At 43.8% G+C, this 24,260-nt stretch overlaps 2 protein-coding genes across 3 annotated transcripts; one reads left to right on the top strand and one right to left on the bottom strand.

The window, feature by feature from the left end:
- Positions 1-709: 709 nt before the first annotated feature.
- On the top strand, positions 710-9,010 carry si:ch211-117c9.2 (solute carrier family 26 member 6). Its single transcript, XM_057040405.1, has 19 exons — positions 710-1,008; positions 1,473-1,612; positions 2,074-2,184; positions 2,255-2,427; positions 2,494-2,658; positions 3,227-3,379; positions 3,498-3,580; positions 3,719-3,866; positions 5,294-5,407; positions 5,480-5,557; positions 5,653-5,748; positions 5,846-5,952; positions 6,039-6,108; positions 6,664-6,756; positions 6,872-7,003; positions 7,077-7,373; positions 7,504-7,558; positions 7,743-7,873; positions 7,953-9,010. The coding sequence occupies exons 1-19, from the start codon at positions 725-727 to the stop codon at positions 7,977-7,979; spliced, it is 2,457 nt and encodes an 818-aa protein (XP_056896385.1). The 5' UTR covers positions 710-724; the 3' UTR covers positions 7,980-9,010.
- A 2,960-nt stretch (positions 9,011-11,970) lies between these two features.
- On the bottom strand, positions 11,971-24,256 carry si:ch211-117c9.5 (sodium- and chloride-dependent creatine transporter 1). Of its 2 annotated transcripts, XM_057041516.1 has the most exons (14): positions 23,657-24,256; positions 22,577-22,870; positions 20,111-20,242; positions 19,690-20,017; positions 19,440-19,572; positions 17,659-17,793; positions 17,486-17,589; positions 15,753-15,877; positions 14,634-14,746; positions 13,934-14,074; positions 13,598-13,700; positions 13,427-13,527; positions 13,179-13,349; positions 11,971-13,069 (listed from the first exon to the last, which is right to left on the bottom strand). In XM_057041516.1, exons 2-14 carry the CDS (start codon positions 22,863-22,865, stop codon positions 12,941-12,943), a joined length of 2,004 nt encoding a protein of 667 aa, XP_056897496.1. In that variant the 5' UTR covers positions 22,866-22,870; positions 23,657-24,256; the 3' UTR covers positions 11,971-12,940. The 2 variants fall into 2 exon arrangements, with proteins under 2 accessions (XP_056897496.1, XP_056897497.1); XM_057041517.1 differs by lacking the exon at positions 23,657-24,256 and having other exon boundaries at positions 20,111-20,258; positions 22,577-22,713.
- Between the last annotated feature and the right edge of the window lie 4 nt (positions 24,257-24,260).

Here is a 24,260-nt window from a genome sequence, read left to right as displayed (position 1 = left end):
AGATGGAAGTGTTCATTTTTTATGCACCTCAACAGGAATTTATCTTATCTATGATTCTTTTAATACAAATAAACAACGGTTGTTTTTGTTGTTGGTATTTTGGGGCATCTTGTTGGATTAAAGATGCAACAATAACTCAGCGCGCAATAGTTAGTGTTATTTACATGCAACTATTATTATGGGATTTCAATTTAAAAAGAATGTTTTTTGTTGTTTTCCCACCTGTTTCCAAATGGATTATTTTGGAAAAATTGCCAAATTCAACAAACTTGTGATACATTATGGTGTTGTATATTATATATGGTATTACATATTATAGTTAAAGAATGGAATATGGTTAAACAGTTGATTGGCCTTAATCCCAGTCATAGAGATAAGCAGTTTTAGGCAGGTGAGTAAATACAAGCACATTCTAAAAGGGAAGGGTCACATCAGTAAATCAGCTACCTGCTCTTTTGCATGTATGAAATTTGGAACAAAACAAGCAAATTAATTCTAAAGTAGATGATCAGGGACACAAAGCCAAATTGAACAAAGCAGATGCAACAATGCACAGCATGTGTTACAACACACTCCTGCCGGCGATAAAATCCTCCATAAAATTACAGTGAATGCTGGACTCTTCCTCTTATCTTAGGTGAAATAATAAGATGCAGGCAGGTGTGTGTGTGTGTGTCGGGGGTGTGTCTTTATGCAGAACATGTGATTGAGCTGTCTTATAAGAATGGGACAGGAGTCACTCCCACAGTCTAAAAACAACCACCGCCCAGGAGCAGAGGTGACTCTCACGGCTTTGTGTTTGGCCTCTGTTGCTTCTCCATCTGAAACCAACCCTCCTGGGTCAGTGTTGACGCCAGCTGCTCCGATGGATGGGCAGACGGGGTCTCCGCCGGTGGACTATTTTGTGAGGAGGGAGCTCCTGGATGAGGCCCGTTTAGATGAGGTGGGGCAGAAGCAGACGTGGTCCACCAAACCGAGCCTGGGAGACCGAGTCAAGGAGTCCCTGAGGTAAATATGAACAGGTGTATGGTGAATGGAGGCACACGCCTCTTTTTTGTAATGGTTGCCTTGAGCGGCAGTAAAATCAAGGTTCAGTTATAAATACATACAATCACAACCACCTGCATCACTCACTCAAAAAGAAGTCAAATTAAAAGAGTGAACTTTCGTTTTTGTATCTCACCAACTTGTCTTTGCGCAGAGCCCAATATAAAGTTAAACAAACCCTTGAATACTTGACAATTGACTTTCAACACTACATGTTTAACATGGTTAACATGATTAAACACAAAGAGGGGAGTTTTAATGGCTCCCTGCCTGCGAGAGCAGCAGCGCTCTGACATGCTGCTGCTTCCTGTGAGCTGATAAACCAGCTGCAGGTGCCACGATTCACACGTCTGTCTTTGCTTAAACCACGTTTGTCTCGGGCCGAATGAGTCACTGATGTATAACGGCGTGTGCTTGTGTTGCAGGTGTTCTGGAGAGAGACTGAAGCAGGCTCTGCTGAGCTGGGTCCCAGTCCTCCACTGGCTGCCTCGTTACTCCATCAGGGAGAACGCAATCGGGGACCTGATCTCCGGCTGCAGCGTGGGCATCATGCACCTCCCACAAGGTATCAGGGAGCTTCTGAGGAAACTTTATGGCATGAGCAGAAACATTCTTTGAATTTTGTCATTTAATTTACCCCATTGGGATGAATAATCTGCATTTAAAGGAAGAGCCGAGCGAGACAGTAGCACACCTTCCCACTCGAGAGTGAACCTGTTTGATATCGGGAGCTGCAAACACCCAAAGCTTTTCCACCCGTCAGATTTGGCCTTTCTTTGGGAGCAAAACACTGAGGAATGTTGTGAATGGATACATGAGTCAGTTTTTAGAGATAAGATAAATGGAGTTAACCCAGAGTGGTGTCCAAGGTAAACACATACCAGAAACTGAGGCACCAAAGACACATAACGGCTTCTGCCTGGATCTGAACTTTCACGTTATTGATTTATTTACTGTAAAACAGAGCCCAGTGTTACTGTACCAGAAGATATGATGTGTATTAATCTGTTTCTTTTTCCCAAACAGGCATGGCATATGCGCTCCTGGCCTCCTTACCGCCAGTGTTCGGCCTGTACACCTCGCTCTACCCGGTGTTAGTGTACTTCCTTTTTGGCACATCCAGACACATCTCCATCGGTGCGTAAGGTCACAGGTGCATCAGCAGGAGCCGACGGAGCGTCCTCACTTTATGGTTGTGTGCGTTCAGGTACGTTCGCTGTGATCAGCATCATGGTCGGCAGCGTGACGGAGAGGCTGGCGCCCAGCAGTAACTTCATCGTGAATGGCACTAATGGAACCGAAAGCGTGGACGTTGCTGCCCGGGACGCGTACAGAGTCCAGATAGCGTGCGCCCTCTCCGTCCTGACCGGGCTCTTCCAGGTGTGTCTGTATAGTTTTCCAATGCTTCTTCAGATTGGCTTTATTATAACTTCCCCATCATTTTAGATCCTTTTGGGTGTGGTGAGGTTTGGTTTTGTGGTCACCTACCTGTCGGAGCCGCTGGTTCGAGGCTACACCACAGGATCAGCCTGCCATGTGTGCATCTCGCAGCTCAAGTACCTGTTTGGAATCTTTCCGGCTCGTTTCACTGGACCCCTGTCTCTTATTTATGTGAGCAACAAACAATATTCTCTTAAAATACTGCTTAAACTGCTAAACACCCTTCCTAAAGATCATGCTGTTTATGTTCTTCACCTTCCTGTTTGTCAGAGTTTGTGTTGTTTCTGCTACCTTGTGCTGGTGCATCCTTTAAATGACTTGTCAATAATTAAAGAGAAGCTTTTGGTTTTTTATTTTATATGGGGAGGTCAATAAGTCAACCACTCCTCTGTTAACTATTAAACCAGGCCTTAACCATATCCTTAATGAAGAATAAGAATTATACAAAACACAGATGAGTGAAGCCCAATATATGTTGAAAGTGATCGAATTTGTCTAGAGACAAAAATATAATTAATTGTATTAATTGTAATGAATAACTCTAATTACAATTAATACAATTCATTGTAATGAATAACTCATTAATTTGGACAAATCGGGGTCAAATCAAACATCTCTCTTACTGTCCAGCTGTAATATTATGTTAACTGATCTAAATGATAAAACTGTGAGTAAAAATACAACATATATGAAATTCCACCACTAACCTGCTAAACCTTTCTTCGTCACTCTGTCACAGACTTTGGTGGACATTTGTCGGCTTCTACCTGAGACTAAAGCACCAGAGGTCGTGGTCAGCGTCTTGGCCCTCGCTGTTCTCATCGTGGTCAAAGAGCTCAATGCCTGCTACAGAAAGAAGCTGCCTTTGCCCATCCCAATAGAACTTATAGTGGTAGGTCCTGTCATGGCTTCCTTCCATTTCTGCTTCAATCGACCAGCAGGGGGCGTCGTGAGCTCATTGCTCGGCATGAACCGTCCCTGAACCGTGTTCGTGTGTCTGCCCTCAACAGGTCATTGCAGCAACAATCATCACCCACTTCTGTAATCTTACAAATATATACAGCATCAGTGTCATTGGAGAGATTCCCAGTGGGTAAGTACCCAAGGGACCCCTCAATCTGGAATATTTGCTATGAATTATTGTATAATGTATATTGTAAAAAAAAAAAAAAATTGCTTCCATCCACAATGAGTTCACTGGTAAAAAATCATTCACATTTTCCATTTCCAGCCTGAAAGCCCCTCGTGCCCCAGACGTCTCTTTGTTCCCGCAAATAATAGGTGATACGTTTGCAGTGGCCATTGTGGGCTATGCCATCAACATTTCCCTTGGCAAAACATTTGGCCTCAAATATGGCTACAAGGTTGACAGCAATCAGGTGAGTAATACAGCAATAACACTGCCAGATAGATGGGATGGACAGGTCAGGTGGTGCCTGCACACAGCTGCTGCAGTTATACTTAGAATCTCTGTTCCTGTCTGAATAAATCCCACCCGTCGGCTTTGGCCTAAGATTAGATTTTTGTCTCACATTTAGTCACGAGTGTCGTATTAGGGGAAACAGGAGTCACAATCGAACCATGGTTTCCTGGATGTTGACAGCACATTTGCAAATAACATTTCAAGTTTTCCAAGACTGCAGTGAAGCATGCAACGGAAACAGAACACCAACAGGGTCAAACATGGTTTATCGCTATAATAAGGAGGAGCAGAACACGAAAGCGAAGCAGATACAATTTTACTTGTAAGACATATTGATGGATGAGACGATTGCGGTATACTACTTTATTTACATTGTGCCTTTCAGTTTGGTCCTCTTGTCTGATTTCTGTCTGCATAGAGGATTATGGGTAATTATACTTAAAAAAACATATAAAGAGTGTAACGGTTCAAACTGTACTATCAGAGTGGCACATATGTACAAAGAGTACACAACTGCAGTAGATACACCAAGGAGTGAATGTGGAAAGATTTGTTGTCTGGAATGGAGACTGCGTCTGTAGAGTCTGTCGCTGTGGGGGAATTCTGTAGAACAGCACCACACCGCTAGATGGCACTAAAGTCCAAACAACACCATAAATGTATTTGTTTCAGGAAAGAGCTGCGTTCTTTTGTCTCTTGGTCCATTATTTAAGGGAGCATGTGCACAGTTGTGTAATTTAGATTCTGCTTGTAATTTTTTTTAGCAATAATTTAGGTGGGTTAGACATCTCATTTCAGATGAATCCAGGATTCCTTTCAGAGACAAAATCTCAGCTGTAGCCAAATGCAGATGCATGTGCAGTACTTCTGCGTGGGATCGGGTGCTACAAAAGAGTACACCGCCCTCTCTGTTACCCGCCTTTCCAACCACCATCGGTTTACAATTTTATATCAGCTAAAAATTGCTCTCCTGCAAATGTGCATCATTTTTATTTTCTCAGACATCATTGTAGAACGAGCAGACATACACCAGCCTTTATTAGACATGTTTATTCACTGAGGAAGACATGTGACTGGGATCAATGTGCTCTAAAGAGAAGCAGGCTGGAAACATTCACAGCCTTCAGAGAGCTGACCTGTTAAATCCTTTATGCACTTAAGTGTTCCTTAAACATGTTTGGCACTCTTCTCTGCAGGGCAATGATGATCTGACATGACCGTTTGGTTAATGAATAGAACCTGTTATTTGCTTAAAGATACACCATCCAGACTTCGGACAGATTAAAGGCTTATTTCAAATGTCATGGTGTCAAAGGGAACATGTTTCTCAGCATATAAGATTCTGTAAGGTGGAATGTATTTAGTTTCTCGTGATGTTTGCAGGAACTCGTTGCCCTGGGTCTGAGTAACACCATCGGCGGCATGTTTCAGTGCTACTCTGTGACTTCCTCCTTGTCTCGCAGTCTTGTTCAGGAGAGTACCGGGGGCAAGACCCAGGTAATCGACCACAAGTAAATGGGTATAAATACTTCCAAGCAGCAACTGTTTGCTCAAGACCCTTCATTTCAGGTTGCAGGAGTGGTTTCATCCATTATTGTGCTCATCACAGTTTGGAAATTGGGTCCTCTTTTTGAAGATCTACCCAAGGTAAAACTTTCTCTATCTTCAGTATTGGTCCTTAATTTTGGAAATCCATGCTGAAGCCATTTGATAAAACATATTTCTGTATCCCTGCTCCTCAGGCTGTCCTATCTACTATAGTGTTAGTGAACTTAAAAGGAATGTTCAAGCAGTTCACAGATGTGCCCATGCTGCTGAAGTCCAACAAGGTTGATCTGGTATGACTAAATCCCCTTTAACAATCATTCTGCTCCATTTAACTGGGTGTGAACCAGGTCGCACCTGCTGACCGCCTATATTTATGCTGCCATCTAGATGGTGTGGCTGGTAACGTTTGCCTGCACCATTCTGCTCAACTTGGACTTGGGTCTGGCCGTCGCCATTGGCTTTTCCATGCTCACCGTCATCTTCAGAACACAATTGTAATTACACACTGCTCACAATCGATATATTTGATTATATTTTTTCCCCTGTGGTGCCAGTTTTACATCTATATATTGTTTCCCAGACCCACCTACTCCATCTTAGGCCATGTTCCAGGCACAGACCTGTACCTGGATACAGACAAATACCAGACGGTAAGGGTGCATCAATATTTAAAGTGACATTTTCTCTGGACAATGCTCATAGTGTGTCAGTAAAGGGTGAGCCCATCCAGCATTTATGATTTCAGAAGTTGAGGCCAATATATCTCCAGAATAACCGACCAAAGTGGATTTAAATATGATACACAGCTGAATGGTCAGACACAAAAGGTTTGAACTTTGCGGATGTTTCTTTTCTATCATTTAGTAACATTGAATAACACATAACAAGATGAATTACTATATACCTAAAGCACTGATGTGTCTACAGCAGGGCCTCGCTGATCTATTCATGTAATAAACAGCATTTGAAATAAATGGAAAAACAGCTCTTGACAGATTTATTGAAAATGGTGTAAATAAAAGGAACAGCATTACATGCTACATTTGTGTGCACTGGTTTTTTGGAGGGGCAGGAAGACAATTACACCAGAATAGCTCCATTTCCTCAAACAAGCCTCTCTGGGATGCAAAAAGTGCAAAGCACTGCAGAACAAAGCTTGAGAATTAAACTTCTTTCAATTGACGTTTCATAACGTGCCCCTGCAGGCTAAAGAGATCCCAGGAATTAAAATCTTCCGTTCATCTGCAACAATCTACTACACAAATGCTGAGATGTACTTGGAGGCTCTACAAGAGAAGGTGTGTGTTTCAATACATCCATTTGCACTATCAAGACTGGTGATAATTGCTTTCTGAGCTCTCTATGGGTTCATAATTTCTCCCCCCTTTATAATGATGTTGGGCTTTTTTGCAGAGTGGAATCGATGTTGGGAAGCTGCTGACGGAGAAGAAGAAGAGAGAGTCAAAACAGAAGCGCAAGCAGGCGAAAGAGAAAAGACGAGCTCAAAAGGAGGAAAAAAAAGCTAAAAAGGGGGCAGAGAAAGAGGTATGACACACAGAAGCAGCCAGTGTCAAAATACAGCAAAAGCAGATTTAAACTGGTGGATTTGTTTCTACAGAAAATAGAGGCCAGTCAAATATCCATTGGAATGAATGAGAGCAAAGTCCTCACAGGATCAGATCTGCAGAACCAGAGACCAGGTCTCAGCAACGGCCAACAGAACTGGGCTTACCAACACGACACCACTGACTCAGACTCAGACGTGGGCAGCCGCGGCGATGACGCCATCACTGGGCAACCACAGCATGCTGATGAGGAAAAGGGGATGACGTGCGGGTTTGGCACGCACAGCATCATCTTGGACATTTCCACCACCAACTTTGTTGATATGGTCACCGTGAAGACCTTAAAAAATGTAGGTGTGCCAGGCCTTGTTTCTCTCAAACATAAATTAGTATGAAATAATAACGCCCAACTGAATTATTCTGCATCATTTTTATAAATAATTCAGGGGGGAAAGCTGATGTCATATTTTATTCTCTCAGATATTCAGAGACTATGGGCAGATTGATTTGGACATCTATCTAGTGGGCTGCCAAGGTGAGTGCTTCACCAGACAAAACATAAGATAATGTCCTGCATTAATGCATTCAGGGAATCATCAGATAATGATAGCTCAAGGCCCTGGCCTTGGCTGCACCACATTGTCCCCATCAGACTCAGCGGTCAGACAATATTTCTGTTATTATGGATTCATTGGGTTCTTTTTTTGGTCATCTATCAGCATGTGTCGTGGAGCAGCTGGAAACTGCCGGTTTCTTCTCAGACAATATCCCCAAGAGCAGACTGTTTGTCACAGTACACGACGCTGTACTTCATATCCTGCACAAAGTGGGCCACAGGGAATTTGGACTTGTAAGTAAATCTGTAATATTCATGTTAAAATTTCGTTTCTCGGTGGTCATTGTTGTAAAATCCCCGCTACTGATTGTAGGATACGACCTGCACCACCCAGATGTAGCCAGCAGGGGTCAGGCTGCTATCTTCTTCGTCCTGCAGCTATTGGACGCTCTGCTGCTCTCCATTGGTCATCATCCCTGTCTCCTCCCCCCATCAGAGGAGAACGCGCCACATTGACATGGCGGCCGGTTGCCATGGGAACAGGAGCCGTTGCTGTGGAAACAGGGTTTTTATGACACATCTGATGACCCTGCCAGCAATACGTCACTGCAGTCCTCTCCCGCCATGGTGTACGTGAGGCAGAGAAGGGGTGAAGGGGAAGTGGGAGAATGCAACACTGGATTATTAAAGAGTATTTATAGGAAGCAAGTTGAGGGTAGCGGGGGCCTCATGTGAGAAGTGCAGTGGGTTTAATGTGCGTGAATATCGGTCTGCTTTCTTATTCCTCACAGTGAGCTCAGTTGGCCACAGCAAGGTCACCTGATCAATAAAATGTAAATATTTGTCATAGCTGGGCCCCTCTGGGAGGGCCATCATTCCTGTGTCACACCCACACAGACAGAAACAGAAACTGTATTTATAGTCAGTATTCATCGCTACTTCCCGGGACACCTTTGGCCTCTCCTCTGTTTTTGGATCAAGTGTTATAGCAATGATGAAGCTTATCAGTTTTGTACACATTTTAATTTGTGTGAAGGGCTCTTGTATTTTTGTTTCCTATGGAATTGTTTACATGTTTTTTTAAAGTCTACATAAAAATGGAATCAAATAATTAAGAAAACTAAATGTTTTACATTTGTAGCTTTATGTTTTGATCAGAATAGGAATATGTTTATTCTTGTCTGTTTAGACATGATTAATCAAAGAGTATAGATATTTTTTTATTGTGACATCAAATCTATTTTTGAATGTCCCATAGATTAAAGTAGGAATGACATCATGTGAATAAAGAGGCAGTCTTTCCTTCTGTAAGTTATTTTTGTCATATTTCTCATGTGTAAAACTATGTTTAAATTTAATAAGTGACAATTGTTATTTACATGTTTAATGTAACTTAAGTTTGTGTTAAATCTACACTTTTAATTTACAGCACATTTGCTTATTGGTGGATCTTTTCCTCTCTGCTGACTGGTCCCACGTGAGGCTCAGAGCAGGAAGTGTAGTTGTACTGTCTGTTCCGAGGAACTTTAGTAACGAACCCTGTGTCTGAAATCACCCTTTCATGTCAGCTTTTAAAAGTGTGCGGTGTACTATAGAATTTGGTCGTGATGATTTGAAGTGGCAATGAAAGCCATTGATGATGATTTTGCCATGCAGCCCCATCAGTGGTAAAGGCTGGCACTCTTCCTACTTGCCTGACTGATGCTTCTATTCTGTACTGGGACAGCTTATCTCAGTAATCCATTATCATGATGGACTGTGATTTTGCTAAAGAGAGGGTTTTTGGACCAAATTATTCTGTGCCATTCTTCCAGACTCATGTATGTGTGTATGTGGCATGTGTTGAATGTCTGTCTGCCCCAGGCTCTCCTTCAGCTTCCTTTTTCTATAAGGGTTTTTAAATGCTTTTTATGACCTGGTTTTAAGGTAGAACAGACTGTGCAAACTGTGCAGACTGTAAATCCCTCTGAGGCAAACAATACCTGTGAATTTGGGCTCTAAATTAACTTGATTTAATTTGACCTAAATGCTCATCCTCAGAAACCAGATAAGAATTTTGATGTACACAGTGCTGATATCTCCCCGGGGGTCTCCTACCGGAGGGACATGCCCTGAACACCTCACCAGGGAGGCGTCCAGGGGGCATCCTGACTAGATGCCCAAGCCACCCCATCTGGCTCCTCTCAACGCGGAGGAGCAGCGGCTCTACTCCGAGCTCCTCCCGGATGGCAGAGCTTCTCACGGTAGGAGACCCCCGGGGAGACCCAGGACACGTTGGAGAGACTATGTCTCTCAACTGGCCTGGGAACGCCTGGGGATCCCTCCGGATGAGCTGGAGAAGGTAGCTGGGGAGAGGGAAGTCTGGGCTTCTCTCCTTAGGCTGCTGCCCCCGCGACCCGACCCCGGATAAGCGGTAGTGGATGGATGGATGGACAGTGCTGATATCACTCATGTGGTGCTTCAATCCTTCCCCAGTTGTGATCACAATGCATTAGACTGAATTTGCAGCTTTTTGTCCAGAGTGGACCAGGTCTTACAGCTGAAAATTCATGAGATGGTTGTCGAGGAGCTTGAGGATGCTGTGTGCATCGCCAGTCGCTGTGTGAGAGCAAGCGCAGTGCAGCAACTGACCTCTGCAGGGTCCCCACACACTCACATTCCTGAACAGGTGTGGTCCATTTAAAGCCCACAGATGATAAATGACTTCAAGTGATTGTGCAGTTAACTCTTACTGCATCCAGCAGCCGTGAAGTACAGCAGTTTGGAGAGAGACAGTTGCCATTGAGTGACAGAACATGATTCTGGGATGCTAGATGAAGTGCACGCAGGATTTGTCCTAACATAACAGACATCAGTCCTAGAATCCTGTCACATTGTCGCCATGATAACAATACTTACAGACATGAATGCAGCCCTAACCCCACTCCACTGAGCTGAATAACTGCATGAACCCACATGATGACTTGCACTGAATAGAATCATCCAGGGTTGCATAGTCTGGGCAGTAGATGCTGGTGAACAGCCTCAAGCACAATTTCAAATCATCATCAGACATTGCAGAACAGTAGACAGACCTTATAACTTATAAGGGGGAAAAAGCTGAGTCAAACAAGTGAAGCCAAATAATGCAATCAACATATTTAGGTACTTTTCCCCCCTGTGAGTAGGTTCCAGAACTGTTCATAAGCCCTGGACTTAAGCTGAATGTGTTTGTAGTCAGATCTTTCGGAATCTTCCAGAAATGGGTAGCCCACAAATGTAGCAACGGCCCCGAGTAAAGAAAACATCTTTTAAACATTTGTCAAAATGCGGCAGACAGTTGTCACTCTGCTCTGATCAACTCACTGTGTCAAGCTGCTCACATGCCTTCTGTTACTTTTGCAGGTTTAAGGACAGATGTTTTTCATTTGAAAAGCATTCACATTAACTGAGCTGATAACATTAACCACTTTGGTTAAGTTTATTGGACTGGAGAGCTCCCTGTCTGATGAGGTGGCCAGTAACAAGGGACTGTCTAGGTTCCATTTCTGTTTATTCTATGCACCTCATGACTCAAGTCAGACTAATGCCAGGACTACTGTGATGATTCTGCTGTGGTTGGATAGGTCAGAAATGGACGGGAGTCATTGTACTGAGAAGTGGGCAGTAACTTTGCAGAGCGGCCAAAGAGGAATCGTCTCTTGAATGTCACCAACACCAAAGAGATAGTGTTAGATTCCAGGAGGTCTAGAATCCTGAATGAGTCCTTTATAATGATGAACAGAGGCGAAATTCATTGAACACTACAAGTGAGTTGGTGTGTACCTGAATAACAGAGTGGATTGAAGGACCAACACTGGAGCTGTGCACAAGAAGGGACTTCAGGACTAGAATTAGACTTTACCTTCTGGCAAAGTGTAGCTTTTTCTCAGTAGGATGCTGATCTTTTGGACGTGGAAGGTGATCTGGTAGTAGGGGAAGGTGCCAGAATACCTTCAGAGCACTGCTGAGGCAAGAGCAAAGTACTGAACCCACAAACCCTCCAGGGCTGGACCCTACTTTTACCCTCCCCATGACCCTGAAAGGGATAAAGAGGTTAAGAAGATGGGGGTGCCATCTACTGTACTGTGGTGTCCTGGGGAAGCTGCATCAGTGCTAGAGATTCCAGCAGGATCATCAATATGAGGATCAGCAAAGCTGGAAAAATAATTGGGCAAAACCTGGAGACATTTGAATCAGTGGTTGATGAGAGATCACTTAACAACCTGGTCTCCATCACTGAAGATCCATCCCACCCCCATTCATAAGACATTCCAGAGGCAGCGGGGTTCACTCTGTCAGAGTAGCATAAAACAGGCTGCAGGAAATCTGTGTAAAAGACAAATACGACCTCATTTAAACTGCACAAAGGGTAATATCAGTAGTTTATTTAATATAAATAGGACCATGATTCTCAAACCTTTTCCTTCTTGCAACTTTTCATTGCTGTATTTATTGTACATTTTTCTTTACTGTATTTTTGTTTCACGATCGACATATTGGGCACCCCCACAGCAGACCAAGCGTTCGCTTCCAGCCCCCCGTACGATCTAACTTTAATGTACTATGACTCAAACGCTTCCATATTATCAATTCTTCATTTATTGCTTCTTTCCAAACATGACAAGTCTCTTTCCCCTCCTCAAACCTCCAACCAAAATACTGATAATCTGCCGCCACAGAATAATGATACCAAAATATAGATCCACCAACAAATATTTAAGTTAGATTATAACACGTGGCTCATTGTGAGGATGCTTTGTGTCATTTGAGTATTAGCTTTTCTTTACAAATTGAAGTAATTTTTTTTTTAGGGTGAGATTACACAAAACGACGGGCAGAGACAGAATTACATGTCAATAAAGACACACGTGAGCTCAAACACACTAGACATGCCAACAGCACACAGGACTTTTCATCAAGTTCTTAAATGTTTCAGTAAATTTGATCCTGAAATGGGATGTTTTGATGTTTTACGCTGGATCAATGCGGCTGCTGAAACCTTTGAGGATGGAGGTGGAGGCAAGGGCGATACCACTACACTGGACACGTTACATTCACAGGACGAGACACAACTGAACGGTACAAAAGCAGCAGGCGGAGAGGGGGTCAGAAAGCAGAGCAGGGGGCTGCTTTAGCATGGGATGCTGTATGGGTATGTTTTACTTTATCTAGCATTGAATCTTTGGTCCATCTGTCCAGGGCGTTGCCATATATTAAAACTGTGAGGCGTTGATACCATTGTGAACTTTACTCAAGCCTGTCTTTTGTATTTTTGTTGTCTCAGTGGTGAATGTGTACGCTGATATCAAGTTCAACCGTCGCTCAAGGCGCTTGAGAGGTTCAGATGACGCTTTCAAATTGCAGAGTGTTCTTGGCATCCACAGATGGCAGCAGCTTGGCCTCAGTCTCTGGTGTGAAGTATTCGAGGTGATGTCTGCCCCAAACTGGCGTTGTTAGTTTCTTCCACCGCTGCATAAAGAAAGGCAATATCACGCAGATGGTAAGATGTCCATTAACAAGCTGTGAGAAAAGAAACAATTGCTTTTGAGTCTGTCAAAAGGGAAAATTGCACACTGACCTCAGATAATGATCCCTTGGAGCGTAGCAGCTTGTAGAAGACAGTGAGGGGGATACAGAGCATGGAGGACAAAGCCAGTGCCCACCCAAACATCTCACCCCACCAGGGATAAGTGTAGACTGTGTTGTAGGTGAGCGGCTTGAAGTTCACCACGTGGAACAGGAATACCCCCTGGAATTAGCAAAAAAAAGAGTCTGTTATCCATCAAAAGGTAAAACTTTTAGATGGAGACGCAGAGCAGCACCTACCACACAGACTAAAGGGGTGATGTAGGACCAGCAACACTTCATGTAGGGCAGTGGATGATAGCCAATCATACGGGCCACGTCGTCCATGAAACGATCTGCGCCTACGAGAAACAACAGAAATATGTCGTGACAATGCATTGAAATGTGTTATTTATGTAGGTAGCGTCTCACCATAGACCCACGCTATGACGACACACTCCCAGAACGACTGCCACAGAAGTGTGATGCCACTGGCAGAGTAGTAGTCAAACAGCTGGAAGACATACATCCCTCCCTGGCAGAAACAGAGCAGGTCACGTCTTTCTTTATACGTTACTCATTTGCAGGTCTTTTCTAACCGGCTTAGGATTTTATACGATTTATTTCCTGGAAATAATTTCCTTCTTGATGGTTAATCATTATGGACTGGGCAGTAATTCAAATTTTACTAAATGGAACAGTACAGTAATCATTTACCAACATAAAATAAGTCTCTTATATTTCTGAGGAAAGAGGATTTAACAGTACCTCGGTGACCATGGATATGTCAATGAGGAAGCAGACGATGCAGCAGATGGCTGCAACCACCTCTCGCCGCAGGGACCCCAAGACTGATTTAGGGGGAAGCATGTCCATGATTCCTGTTATCAAACCCTCCACCCCTACAAACTGAAAAGGATACAATGAGAAGCTTTTACCAGAGCTGGGAATGACATGGAGTAGACATTTACAATAATAGTACACTGTTCTACCACTAGTTAAGTGCATTTACTGAATCAAAAACTTCCATAAATCTAATGAAATAGGAGTGTTGAGAGCTGCTCGTGAATGTGAGACTATATGAATGAATGTGAGACTATATGAATGGCAGGGACAAACACTTTTTGTCTGAATCAGACAGTAGTTCATTGACGAATCCCTGGGTTGTTAAACAATAGATTCTAGGGACTGGCTCGACATGTGGAAGATAAGATTCTGAGGAAGGCATTGTGAAAAAATGAACAACTGTGAATTCTCAGTTGTCAGTTAAATCAAAAAGGGGCCCCTCGCACCATCAAAAAGCGACAGGCTGAACCTAACCGGACTGTTGTCCTCCACTCTGGGGTCGTCGCTTGTGCGTATGACCGGTCAGGGGCTCTGAGCGGTTAGTCGCCCCGCTAGGATAAATAATTTTTTAAGTTTCACCATCCACGGCTATTATAAATGGGAAAAAAGAAATCACTATTACCTGGCTGTCGAGGCCAAGAGCGAGCAGCATAAAGAAGAAAAGAGCTGCCCAGAGGGGTGCCAGGGGCATCAGGGTCACAGCCTTGGGGTAGGCGATAAATGCCAAACCTGGACCTGCACAGCAAAAAATATCATTATTTGTGTCATCGTCTCTTTGCTGATTTCAGGGCTAAGCCGCAGTGTGTAAATTATACTGTGAACTTCAGAGGAGTCAGAATTTTAATCTGAAGACGTCATGTGACTCGTAATTTAAATAGTCTACACATTTAGACCTACAGCTTGGAACCTATTTTCCTCCGAAATAAGATGCATAGGCCTAGCTAGGTAGGTATAACAATCATAATAATGATCATAATAATATAACCAAGCACAATGCATCTTAAACAGACAGCTAACCTAACCTAACCAGTTACCCAAACAGATGACTAACCACTTGCATTTTGATCCAAACTTTCTTTGTTCACTTTTGTTGAGAAACTAATAACTGGCTATTTGGAATTGCAGCTAGCCAGTCGGTGAGACGAGACTAGACTTGTGTCCACTACTCAATGACTTCTACTGGCTAGTATGAACACCCCTGTATTGGTCTGCTGACTCAAGCATTGGTGGGACAGTAAACAGGACATTTTCTCAACTGCAATTAATGAGGGGGCACCAAAGTTGCCGTTATACTGTTACGTACTAGGTGTGGCAGGGAAATGTTTATTTCTATTTTTAGCTCAAGCTTAAGTGAAAGAAAATCCATATTCCGCAGATAAAGTCAAGTGTCCCCCTCAATCGGTTTGATTCCAAAATACTCTGATTTGAGCAACTGCTGGTGTCATTTTGTTTGTTTTTAAATCCAACCCCACTTATAGCGGTGTTGCCTTTAACATTACTGCATGTAAAATACCAAAAACTGCCAAAATTTGAAATTATATGATGACACTTGCTGAACAAAAAAGAACTGGACTCTTTGCTGCCTAATACACATAGCAGCATCACTGCAACAGCAGATCACACCAAAGGGGCGTTGGGGGGGCACAAAAAACACTTTTACCGATAGAATACATTTTGACTGTACGATACTTAACTCGTGGCTTAGAAATGGGGGTCGAACCTTGGTGAGTTGTGTTCTTACCACTCTCGGCTACCTTACTGATGTCCACGCCTTGCTCTGCTGCCATGAAGCCCAGCACAGAGAACACCACGAAGCCTGCAAAGAAGCTGGTTCCACTGTTGATAATAGCCAGTATGAATGCATCCCTGCAGGAAAATGTGAAGAGGAGAAGGGAGAGAGTGAGAAGGAGAACAGTCACTGAGGCTGTGAGCAAGAACAAGGACAGAGCCGTATCAATATACTGTAACGTGAGCTTTGTACGAGCTGCACAAGACAGTGACTGGCAGCACAAACGACGAGGAATGAAAGGGAAGCAGCAATTAGTCTGAGAGTTACTGTTGTTTCCTAGCTGGCAGGTAGAGGTCAGAAAGGACGACAATTCTGTCTTTGCAGAATACAGACCCCCAATTCAATTACACTTAATACGATATACCTATATTGATTCCTAAGAGTAAACTCTTCCAACAAAAGGAAAACGTATTGTTTATGCAGCAAAATCTGGTTTCTGGGGTTCGCAGAGACAGGAAGAGCCTAGAAACATCAGCCGTGCTGTGAGGGCTATCACATCATCATAGCTTCTATAACTTAGTATCTGTATAACAGTTATTCAATTTTGAAAGGATGGTTGAACAATATTACATGAATACAACCAAAACAAGCGGCCCAAAAACACCAGCAGCTCAACACGTCTTCAACGTTATCTATCTGCTGCTTGATTCTCGTGCGGTAAAGTGCAGGTCGAAGCGCAGCATCATTGGTCATTTGCAGCAGAGAAAGTAGCTATTCTTTTTTTTTTCCCCACACATGGGTTTAGATTGTGATTGCGTAGGCGCTGGAGCGCTCAAGAATGTTCTGCAGCAGTTACTAAATGATGTTCTTCAGTTCATTTCGAACACATCATTAACAATGAAACAGCAGATAAAGGCTTTAGCATCCACGTTCCCACGCGTCACCTCCTGGGACAAAAACTTTGTAACACTGCGCCACAGAAACCAGGAGCTGATAAAACCCATAGACCAGCTGCGACACTTTTTAGTTGTTTCTTCTTCAGGCCAAACATGTTAGATTAGGATCGTTGGCATTCAAATCCAAGGACATTAAACCTGAGTCACCAGCTCCAAATGTTATGTACACACTCCACAGCTATTTCAGCTATTCCGGGGTGGCTCTAAGTATATGTATAAAAAACAGAACTGAGCCGACATACCTCAGAATTTGATCCCGTATTTAAACTTCCTGTTACGGTCAGACAATGTGATATTCATGAAGCACCTCCTATTATGGCTATTATAAATATGGGGGCAAACGGTGAGATTCCAAGCGAATATGACTCTCGAGCTAATTAATTTGCCAGAGTCTAACTGTATATACACATGATAGTCTGTTTAAGATAAAATAACAACAATATTGGGCCAACAGAAACATAGCCCGCAGGGTAACGGGTGGTCTTCGGTCTTTATTTAGAGACAGACTGACCTTCTGCTCATCCAGTTCATTTCAGCTTTGCAAATATAGCGAAAACATCTGGCTGCCTGAAAATAAAATAGACATCGCCGCATAGTTGGAGACTGCAGATACACCACCTTCACCATTCTTCCTAGGAACTACTTCTCAAACCATAACCAAAATTCAGCCTGTTAATCAGCTTTAGCCAATATGGCCCTCAGAATAAGAGGGCACTGAATTTAGTAGATTAATAAACCAAACATTCTTTTATTATATTTGGAGGGCTACAGTAAAAAAGACCAGCTCACCTGTAACAGTTGTTGTGAAAACGGTTGTAGCTGCCCAGTGCGGTCAGGGCACCGAGTCCAATGGCATAGGAGAAGAAAATCTGAGTACCAGCATCGATCCACACCTACGACACAGTTGTCTTATGTTGATGTACAATTATACAAAAGCAGTGAGGAGTCACTAAAGGTTATACCTGCGCTTCCCCAAGTTTGGACCAGTCTGGTTTTAGGTAGTAAATGATGCCATCTAAAGCTCCAGGTAGGGTGGCGCCGTGGGCCAGAAGAACCACCAGGATAACGTAGGGGAAGAGTGCAGTGAAGTACACAACCTGCAATAGCGGGAGAAAGAAAAACGTGAACTAATCTCTACAGCATGATCGGCATCTATGAAAGACAAAACTCTGAAACATAATGTGTGGATTCCCAGTAGAAAACTAATACCAGGAGTGAAGTTCATAGAAACACGCAGAGCGTATAAACATCAACGCAGCTACTTCCACGCGGTGTACCTATATCAGTTGAAGGGTCTTGGGCCCGTTCAAGAACAGCAGCGAGGAGATCGACACTATCTCCTGCTCGATTCTTGTGCTGTGAAGTGCAGGTCGAGGCACAGCGTCGCTGGTCATTTGCAGTAATGAAAGTAGCTATTTTTAAAAAAAATTCCCACACATAGATTTAGATTGCAATTGTGTAGGTGCTGGAGCCCCCAGGCAGAATGTTCTGCAGCAGTTACTAAATGATGCTTCAGCTCATTTCAACACATAACTAACAATAAAACAGCAGATAAAGACTTTATCATCCACATTCCAGCGCATCACCTCCTGGGACAAAAACTTTGTGTCATTGTGCCACAGGAACCAGGACAGAACATTAACATCCTGCTGCTTTAGCGGCTGTTATTCTAAATCAGTCTGCAGAGAATATGGCTACATGCTGCCTCCAGCATGGAAGGCATCTAGTTCTTTGTAAATCGGAATGGAAAGTGCATATTTGCCTTGATCACAAGCAGCTTTCCAACATCTCCATGGTGGAAAGTTACTAATCGGCTTAAAGCTTGAAGCAGACCCAATCTCCTCCATTTTTTTCCCTTTTCTTTTTTTCCCCTGTTCTTCTGTTGACCTCTGTGAGCTTTGGCTACTCTGAAGATATAATGCACACTAAATGCTTCATGAGTGTCGTTTTTTAGAGCAGACAATGGTGGGAATCACTCACCTAATGCATGCCCAGCACAACACAACAGTAATTTAAGACTGCGTGGAAAATCCTGTCTTATCTAATAATAAAGACTCTTACCTGCACATTAAAGCTACACCAAGGCATGAATATACATTATATTACAAATCTAACAACACAAGAGAAATCCCCATTTAGCCTGCTTTGTTGCAAAGTGACAGTTGATGTTGCTTTTTGGTCGGATACTGCAGGAAAAAATATTTTATTGTCCACTCCTTATCAAACACTTGCTGTCAATGTTCTTTTTTTTGTCGGTGCATTTTTCCCCCAGAAAGACTCAATGCGTAGAGTAAAAAAAGGGAAGTTAAGAGTAATGCTGCATGCTTATGGGCTTGGGAACATTGAAGAAACCTGCTGACTCGGGCTCAATCAAGATCAACAAGTATGTGATATAATAATAATTACATTTTGTAATATAGTTTGAACAAGTTACGCAGGTTGGACTATAAAGCTTAACGGGCCGTATGTGCCCCCTCCCCCAGGCGGTATTTTGCCTATGCCTGGTCTGCACAGTGATCCTTTTAGTCAATCCTTTCACTATACCAAAGCTGATTTAGAGGTCAGAGGGTAAAATGGTGCAATATTTAAACCTTTGAATGTAATTATCTGTCTGTACTTCATAACCTCTGACAGGGTAGAGTGACATTTTAAGTTATTCAGAGTCTAAAACATTTGCATTTTTCTAAATTGGAAAATGAAAAGTTTTGACTTGTACAGCTGCAAACAAAAAAGAATGCTTGACCTTTCCAGTAGATTTGACTCCTTTCCACATGCAGAAGTAAACAATGATCCACGTGGCTATGAGACATAGCACCAACTCATAGCTGATGTTTCCCAGCTCGTGTAGACCACCAGACAGGCGCAGGACTTTGCGTCTGGGAAGAACGACATAGATGGGTCCTTTAAATCATTCAGATTTTTTTTTAAAAAAAGGATTAATTTCTGAGAAGCGTTATGTGTTGGAGTTTAAACAAACAAAAGCAAGAACATACTCCCAGAACTCGATAACTGGAGACCGTAGCCCCTCCACCTCAGCGCAGCTTCTGTTGAGGAAGGACTGAGCTAGAGACAGGTTCATCAGGGATGTGGGGGAGAGCAGACTAGAAGGGGTGACTGCCGACAAGGGCTGGGCAGCACTGCGGTTGTGGCAGGCACGCCGGAAATCCTCTGTGCAGTTCGGGGTGTTCCAGGAGTGCCCACAGGTGGCCCAGGGCAGCGGGGTGGTAAAGGAGTGAAAGAGAAAATAGAGCCCCCAAACCAGAATCATGATGTAGTATGTGTTACAGAAGAACACAATCACCATCGAGGCCAAGCCCAGACCTGGGGAGGGTGAGTTGAACCACCAGGAGGTGAGATGGGAACATCAAGAAAGGGTGTTACAGTAAAACGTATACCAGAAACAAGGCCAGATACCTTTAAAGAGGGGTGCAATGTTCCAGGCAGAGACCCCCCCTTGCTTCATGAATTGTCCAAGTGCAATCTCCAGGAAAAAGACTGGGATCCCTCCAATGAACACAAACAGCAAGTAGGGGATGAGGAAAACACCTGAGGAGCAAAAGATCTGTACTTCATTATTAGTCTTACTGAACAACCAACCCAAATACAGTTTAATACAAGTCAGTGATGCCCATCCAGGCAGCATGAAAACCACAGCAGAACATTAAAATGTTGGAATAATATCTCAATAAATATGCATTTTCCTCCATCAACATCAACAGTGAGTTTTTCAAATTGGACTCCATACTAACTGAACTGCAGAGAGCCTGGAATCCATGCCAAATGTCAGGTTTATGACACTTCTGCACAAACATTGACGCGACTGCTGCTGATAAGCTGTTCGACAGAAGAAGCGGGAAGAAGTGGGAAGGCGTAGAGAGAGCCAATATGTGAACGCCTGTGAGGAAGAAGGAACGACAGACAAGGCCGCGGATAACAGTTGTGTTGAAAGTGAATGTGGGAGATAACGTCGTCTCCCGTTCCAAGTGTTTGGACACTCTTGGGGAGTATTTGTTGGCAATGCACTGGAAGGCTGCAGGAAGGAAGGGCTGCTTGAATTAGAAAAAAATCCCAAACTTCAAGGGGGAGATATCAGATCTTATCGTTCATTTGTGGTTTAACGTTTCATTCATTTAAAATGTAATCACTGTGTTCGACTGGGAGAGTAACAGGACTGGGAGATGCCAGTGGACAGGATGGATGGAGGTCACATGACAGGCTGTGATGCAGAGCTGAGGGAGGGGAAGGACAATGGAGGGAAAGAAGGATGCGTTGCATGAGAGAGGAATAAACGCGCCGAGACGGGGACGGGTTTAATCAAAGGGCAGTCCGAGGCATCGTCCTGACTGCGTCTTCTGGGGAGACGATAATTGACAATTTGTGCCTCATTCAGACGTCCATGTTGCATGTCGGGCTCTGGGAGCAGAGGGCTGCAGCCTTATAAGGCAACAAACGTGAGTGCAAGGCTAAGAGAGCTTTAAATGGCCGGGAGAGCAAGCGAGACACGGAAAGGAGGAAAAATGCAACAGAAGGCGTAAGCAGAGTTGGGAAGATTCTTCTTCCGACATACCCTCGCCTGTCCGCATCGCTGAGAAACTGCAGCCGTGTTCATCTCAACGTTCCCTAAGCACATCGTAATGAGAAGCGCCGCGGCTAGGCACAGCTCCAAAAACGTGAAGAGCGTTAATTCCTCACGTTCATAACGCAGAAATCTAATTCTCAGCGCCGCCCGTTGGTGTTTGAACAGCGATCTTTCTAGCAGCGAGCAGTGGTCCTTATCTGATACGGTTTCATCACAAGGTAAACTCAGTAGAGGTCAAAGGTGTGTAACAGTTTCCAGACTGTGCTGATTCAGTGGGGAAGAAGAGATGGGCACGGTCACAGCGACAGTTATTGTGCGACATATCCATATGCCTCCTTATCGGGAGCAAAGTGGGAGAGAGCTCCTTTGTATTCTGCATGAGGACTGGCCAGAAGCACAGGGGGGTGGACTGTGTGAGGCAAGCCATTGTTATACGATGCCAGAAGGTGGGTATCAGCGCATTGGGTCACAAGACACACAGGAGTGAGAGGGAGGACCGGACTCCGGCCCAGGCACACACGAGCACGCTTCCTAAGAGTTCGGCAAAGTGGGAAGGGCAGAGATAAGATTGGTAAAGACTGACATCAGGTCAGGTTACTGCTACAGGAGCAAACTGACATAAACTCAGAAGCAAGGGATATGACGACATGTGGACAGTAATAAAACAATACAGAGTGTTACGTGTTGAGAGAGAGCAGCAGGTCTGTTACACAACTACTACGAGCTACGTGCTCGATGTCATGTATGTTCTGCTTTTATCATTTTAACTATTGTGTTTATGACATTATCACGTCATAAAGAAAATAAAACACATCTGGGTCTTATACCCACTTTCTTTAGTGGCCATGAAAGTCCCCGTATCAAGTTGTATATTTAGACATTCTAAGTTAATTGAATGTTTAATGCTGCACTTGTAGAGGTCTGAATAATTGATCCTAATGTTATCCTGCCTCTATCTTTAAACCATGAGCTGACTGGTTACAATCCCACCCAACCCCCAAATTCACCATATTTAATTAGAAATTGGAGTTTGCATGTAATGAAAACGACCGGTAAATATCACCACTGCTGGTGTTACGATCAGCAGATGTGTCCAAATAACAGGACGTAATGACTGAGAACACATTACGCCCTGCTTTCACTGACACAAATTGAAATGAATTATGGAGCCTGTAGATGGTATCAGCACTTCGGGGAGAAATTGTGAGTTTTAGAGGCCTTTGTGTTTTGCAAGATTGTGTTGTCAAAGACTTTTAATGCAAGATCACAATGTGACCCTGCACAGAGTTTCTGAGGCTCACCTCCACCGTTCTTGTAGCAGAGGTACGGGAACCGCCAGACGTTCCCCAAGCCGACAGCAAATCCCACACAGGACATGATGAAGTCCATCTGTCTGGTCCAGGTTTCTCGTTCTGCTTCCTCTACGACCACGGTCCCGTTTCCTGTCCCGTCTGTAGTGCCGTCCTGGGCCTGTACCGTACTGCTATCCTCACCAAGCACCGGAGCCCCTCCCGGCACGGATACGAGAGGGTGAGCTGGGCCACCTTCCTCCTCGGACAGCGTCCCTGCCTCCAACGAGGGAAGATCCATTGCTCCTAGATGGGGGAAAATACAAGGGAGTGAAGTGAAACAGATAGGACAGCGACCATTAGTGTAATCAGGATAAAGACATTCCTGTCTCGGAAGACAACAGTCATGAATTGACTACATGACAGAATTACACTGAATGGAGCAAACTGGACTCAAAGGCACCATCACTGCAACAATCTCATGAAAACAGGGATCAAGAACCCTTTTTATTGTGTAAACCACCCTTACACAGTAAGTGGGCTAAAATCATATGGCTGCTCTGTCATCACCCCCCCCCCCCCCCCATCTGCCTGACTCACAGACAGAATGATTTGTGTACTGCAGTTCAAGTGCTTAGTGCGCGTCGGCGACCAGCCATCGACGCCGTCCGCCGGTCGGTGCGAAAGGCTGGGCGAGCGACGCGAGGCTTCATTAGTGCCATTCTATCACCAGCGTGCTGCTCTGGTTGGATGCAATCGGAAAGGCAGCTGAATCCAGATCAGAGCAGTTTAAAGGGGTGGGAGGGGAGAAAGAGAGGGGAAGGTAAAGGATGGAAGCATCTTGATGCAGCCTAACCACAGGGCACCTTTGCCTCGTTAACAGCTGCACAGGGGAAGTGATGATTAAACCTGAATGGAAGCAGGTCACGGGCAATGTTAGGACGGTGAAACTAAATACAAATGCAGGTTAAAGGGATGCGGTATGTGGTTTCTCCTAATTGATAATGTGACGGCACAATTCAGGGATTGCTCTAATTAATTGGTTTTACGAGTTATAGTGAATAATAATGGAGGTCAGTTAAGCACACTTACCTCCGCTCTTCTCCTCCTATTCAAGCGGCAGGACGATAGGCAAAGACACAAAAACGTTCTTTAAATAAACAATCTTGTTGTTGGTTGGAGCCACAAATCGCTTTATTTATTTATTTTAGTAAAATATGCCAACTGATAAGGCACCGGGTGGACTTAGGGGGCAGATACAAAGCAGCAGTCACAGTATGTTCCAGTTGTCTTTTTCTTAAAAAAGAAACCCCCAAAAAACAAAAATAAAAAACAAAAAAACCCTAAATAAAATAAAAAAAAAAAATCCGAGTTTATTTTTTTTTTAGCCTAACGAGAATTAGGAAAAGTTTTTTTCTTTCTTTTTAAAGATTCTCGCACGTTGGGAAACCTTCAGCTCGGCTAAGAGACGGAAAAAAAGATTTCAGGGAGATGTCGCAGTCGGTGGAGCCGGTGACAACCGAGATTCAAAAGCAGTCGACGAAGCACTTGAAGGTAAGCCTGAAGAATCTCATGGATAACCGTTAAATGAGAAATATCCTGCGCCTCGGTGCGAAGAAGTATTCTATTAACAGCCCAGTCAAAAGTCCATGAACACGCAGTACGTGATGCGGCGGTTCGACAGACGAAGAATGTG

Source organism: Takifugu flavidus, chromosome 8 (genome assembly GCF_003711565.1).
Source record: "Takifugu flavidus isolate HTHZ2018 chromosome 8, ASM371156v2, whole genome shotgun sequence".
NCBI classification, from domain to species: Eukaryota; Metazoa; Chordata; class Actinopteri; order Tetraodontiformes; family Tetraodontidae; genus Takifugu; species Takifugu flavidus.
This window is presented reverse-complemented; position numbering and strand designations above follow the sequence as displayed.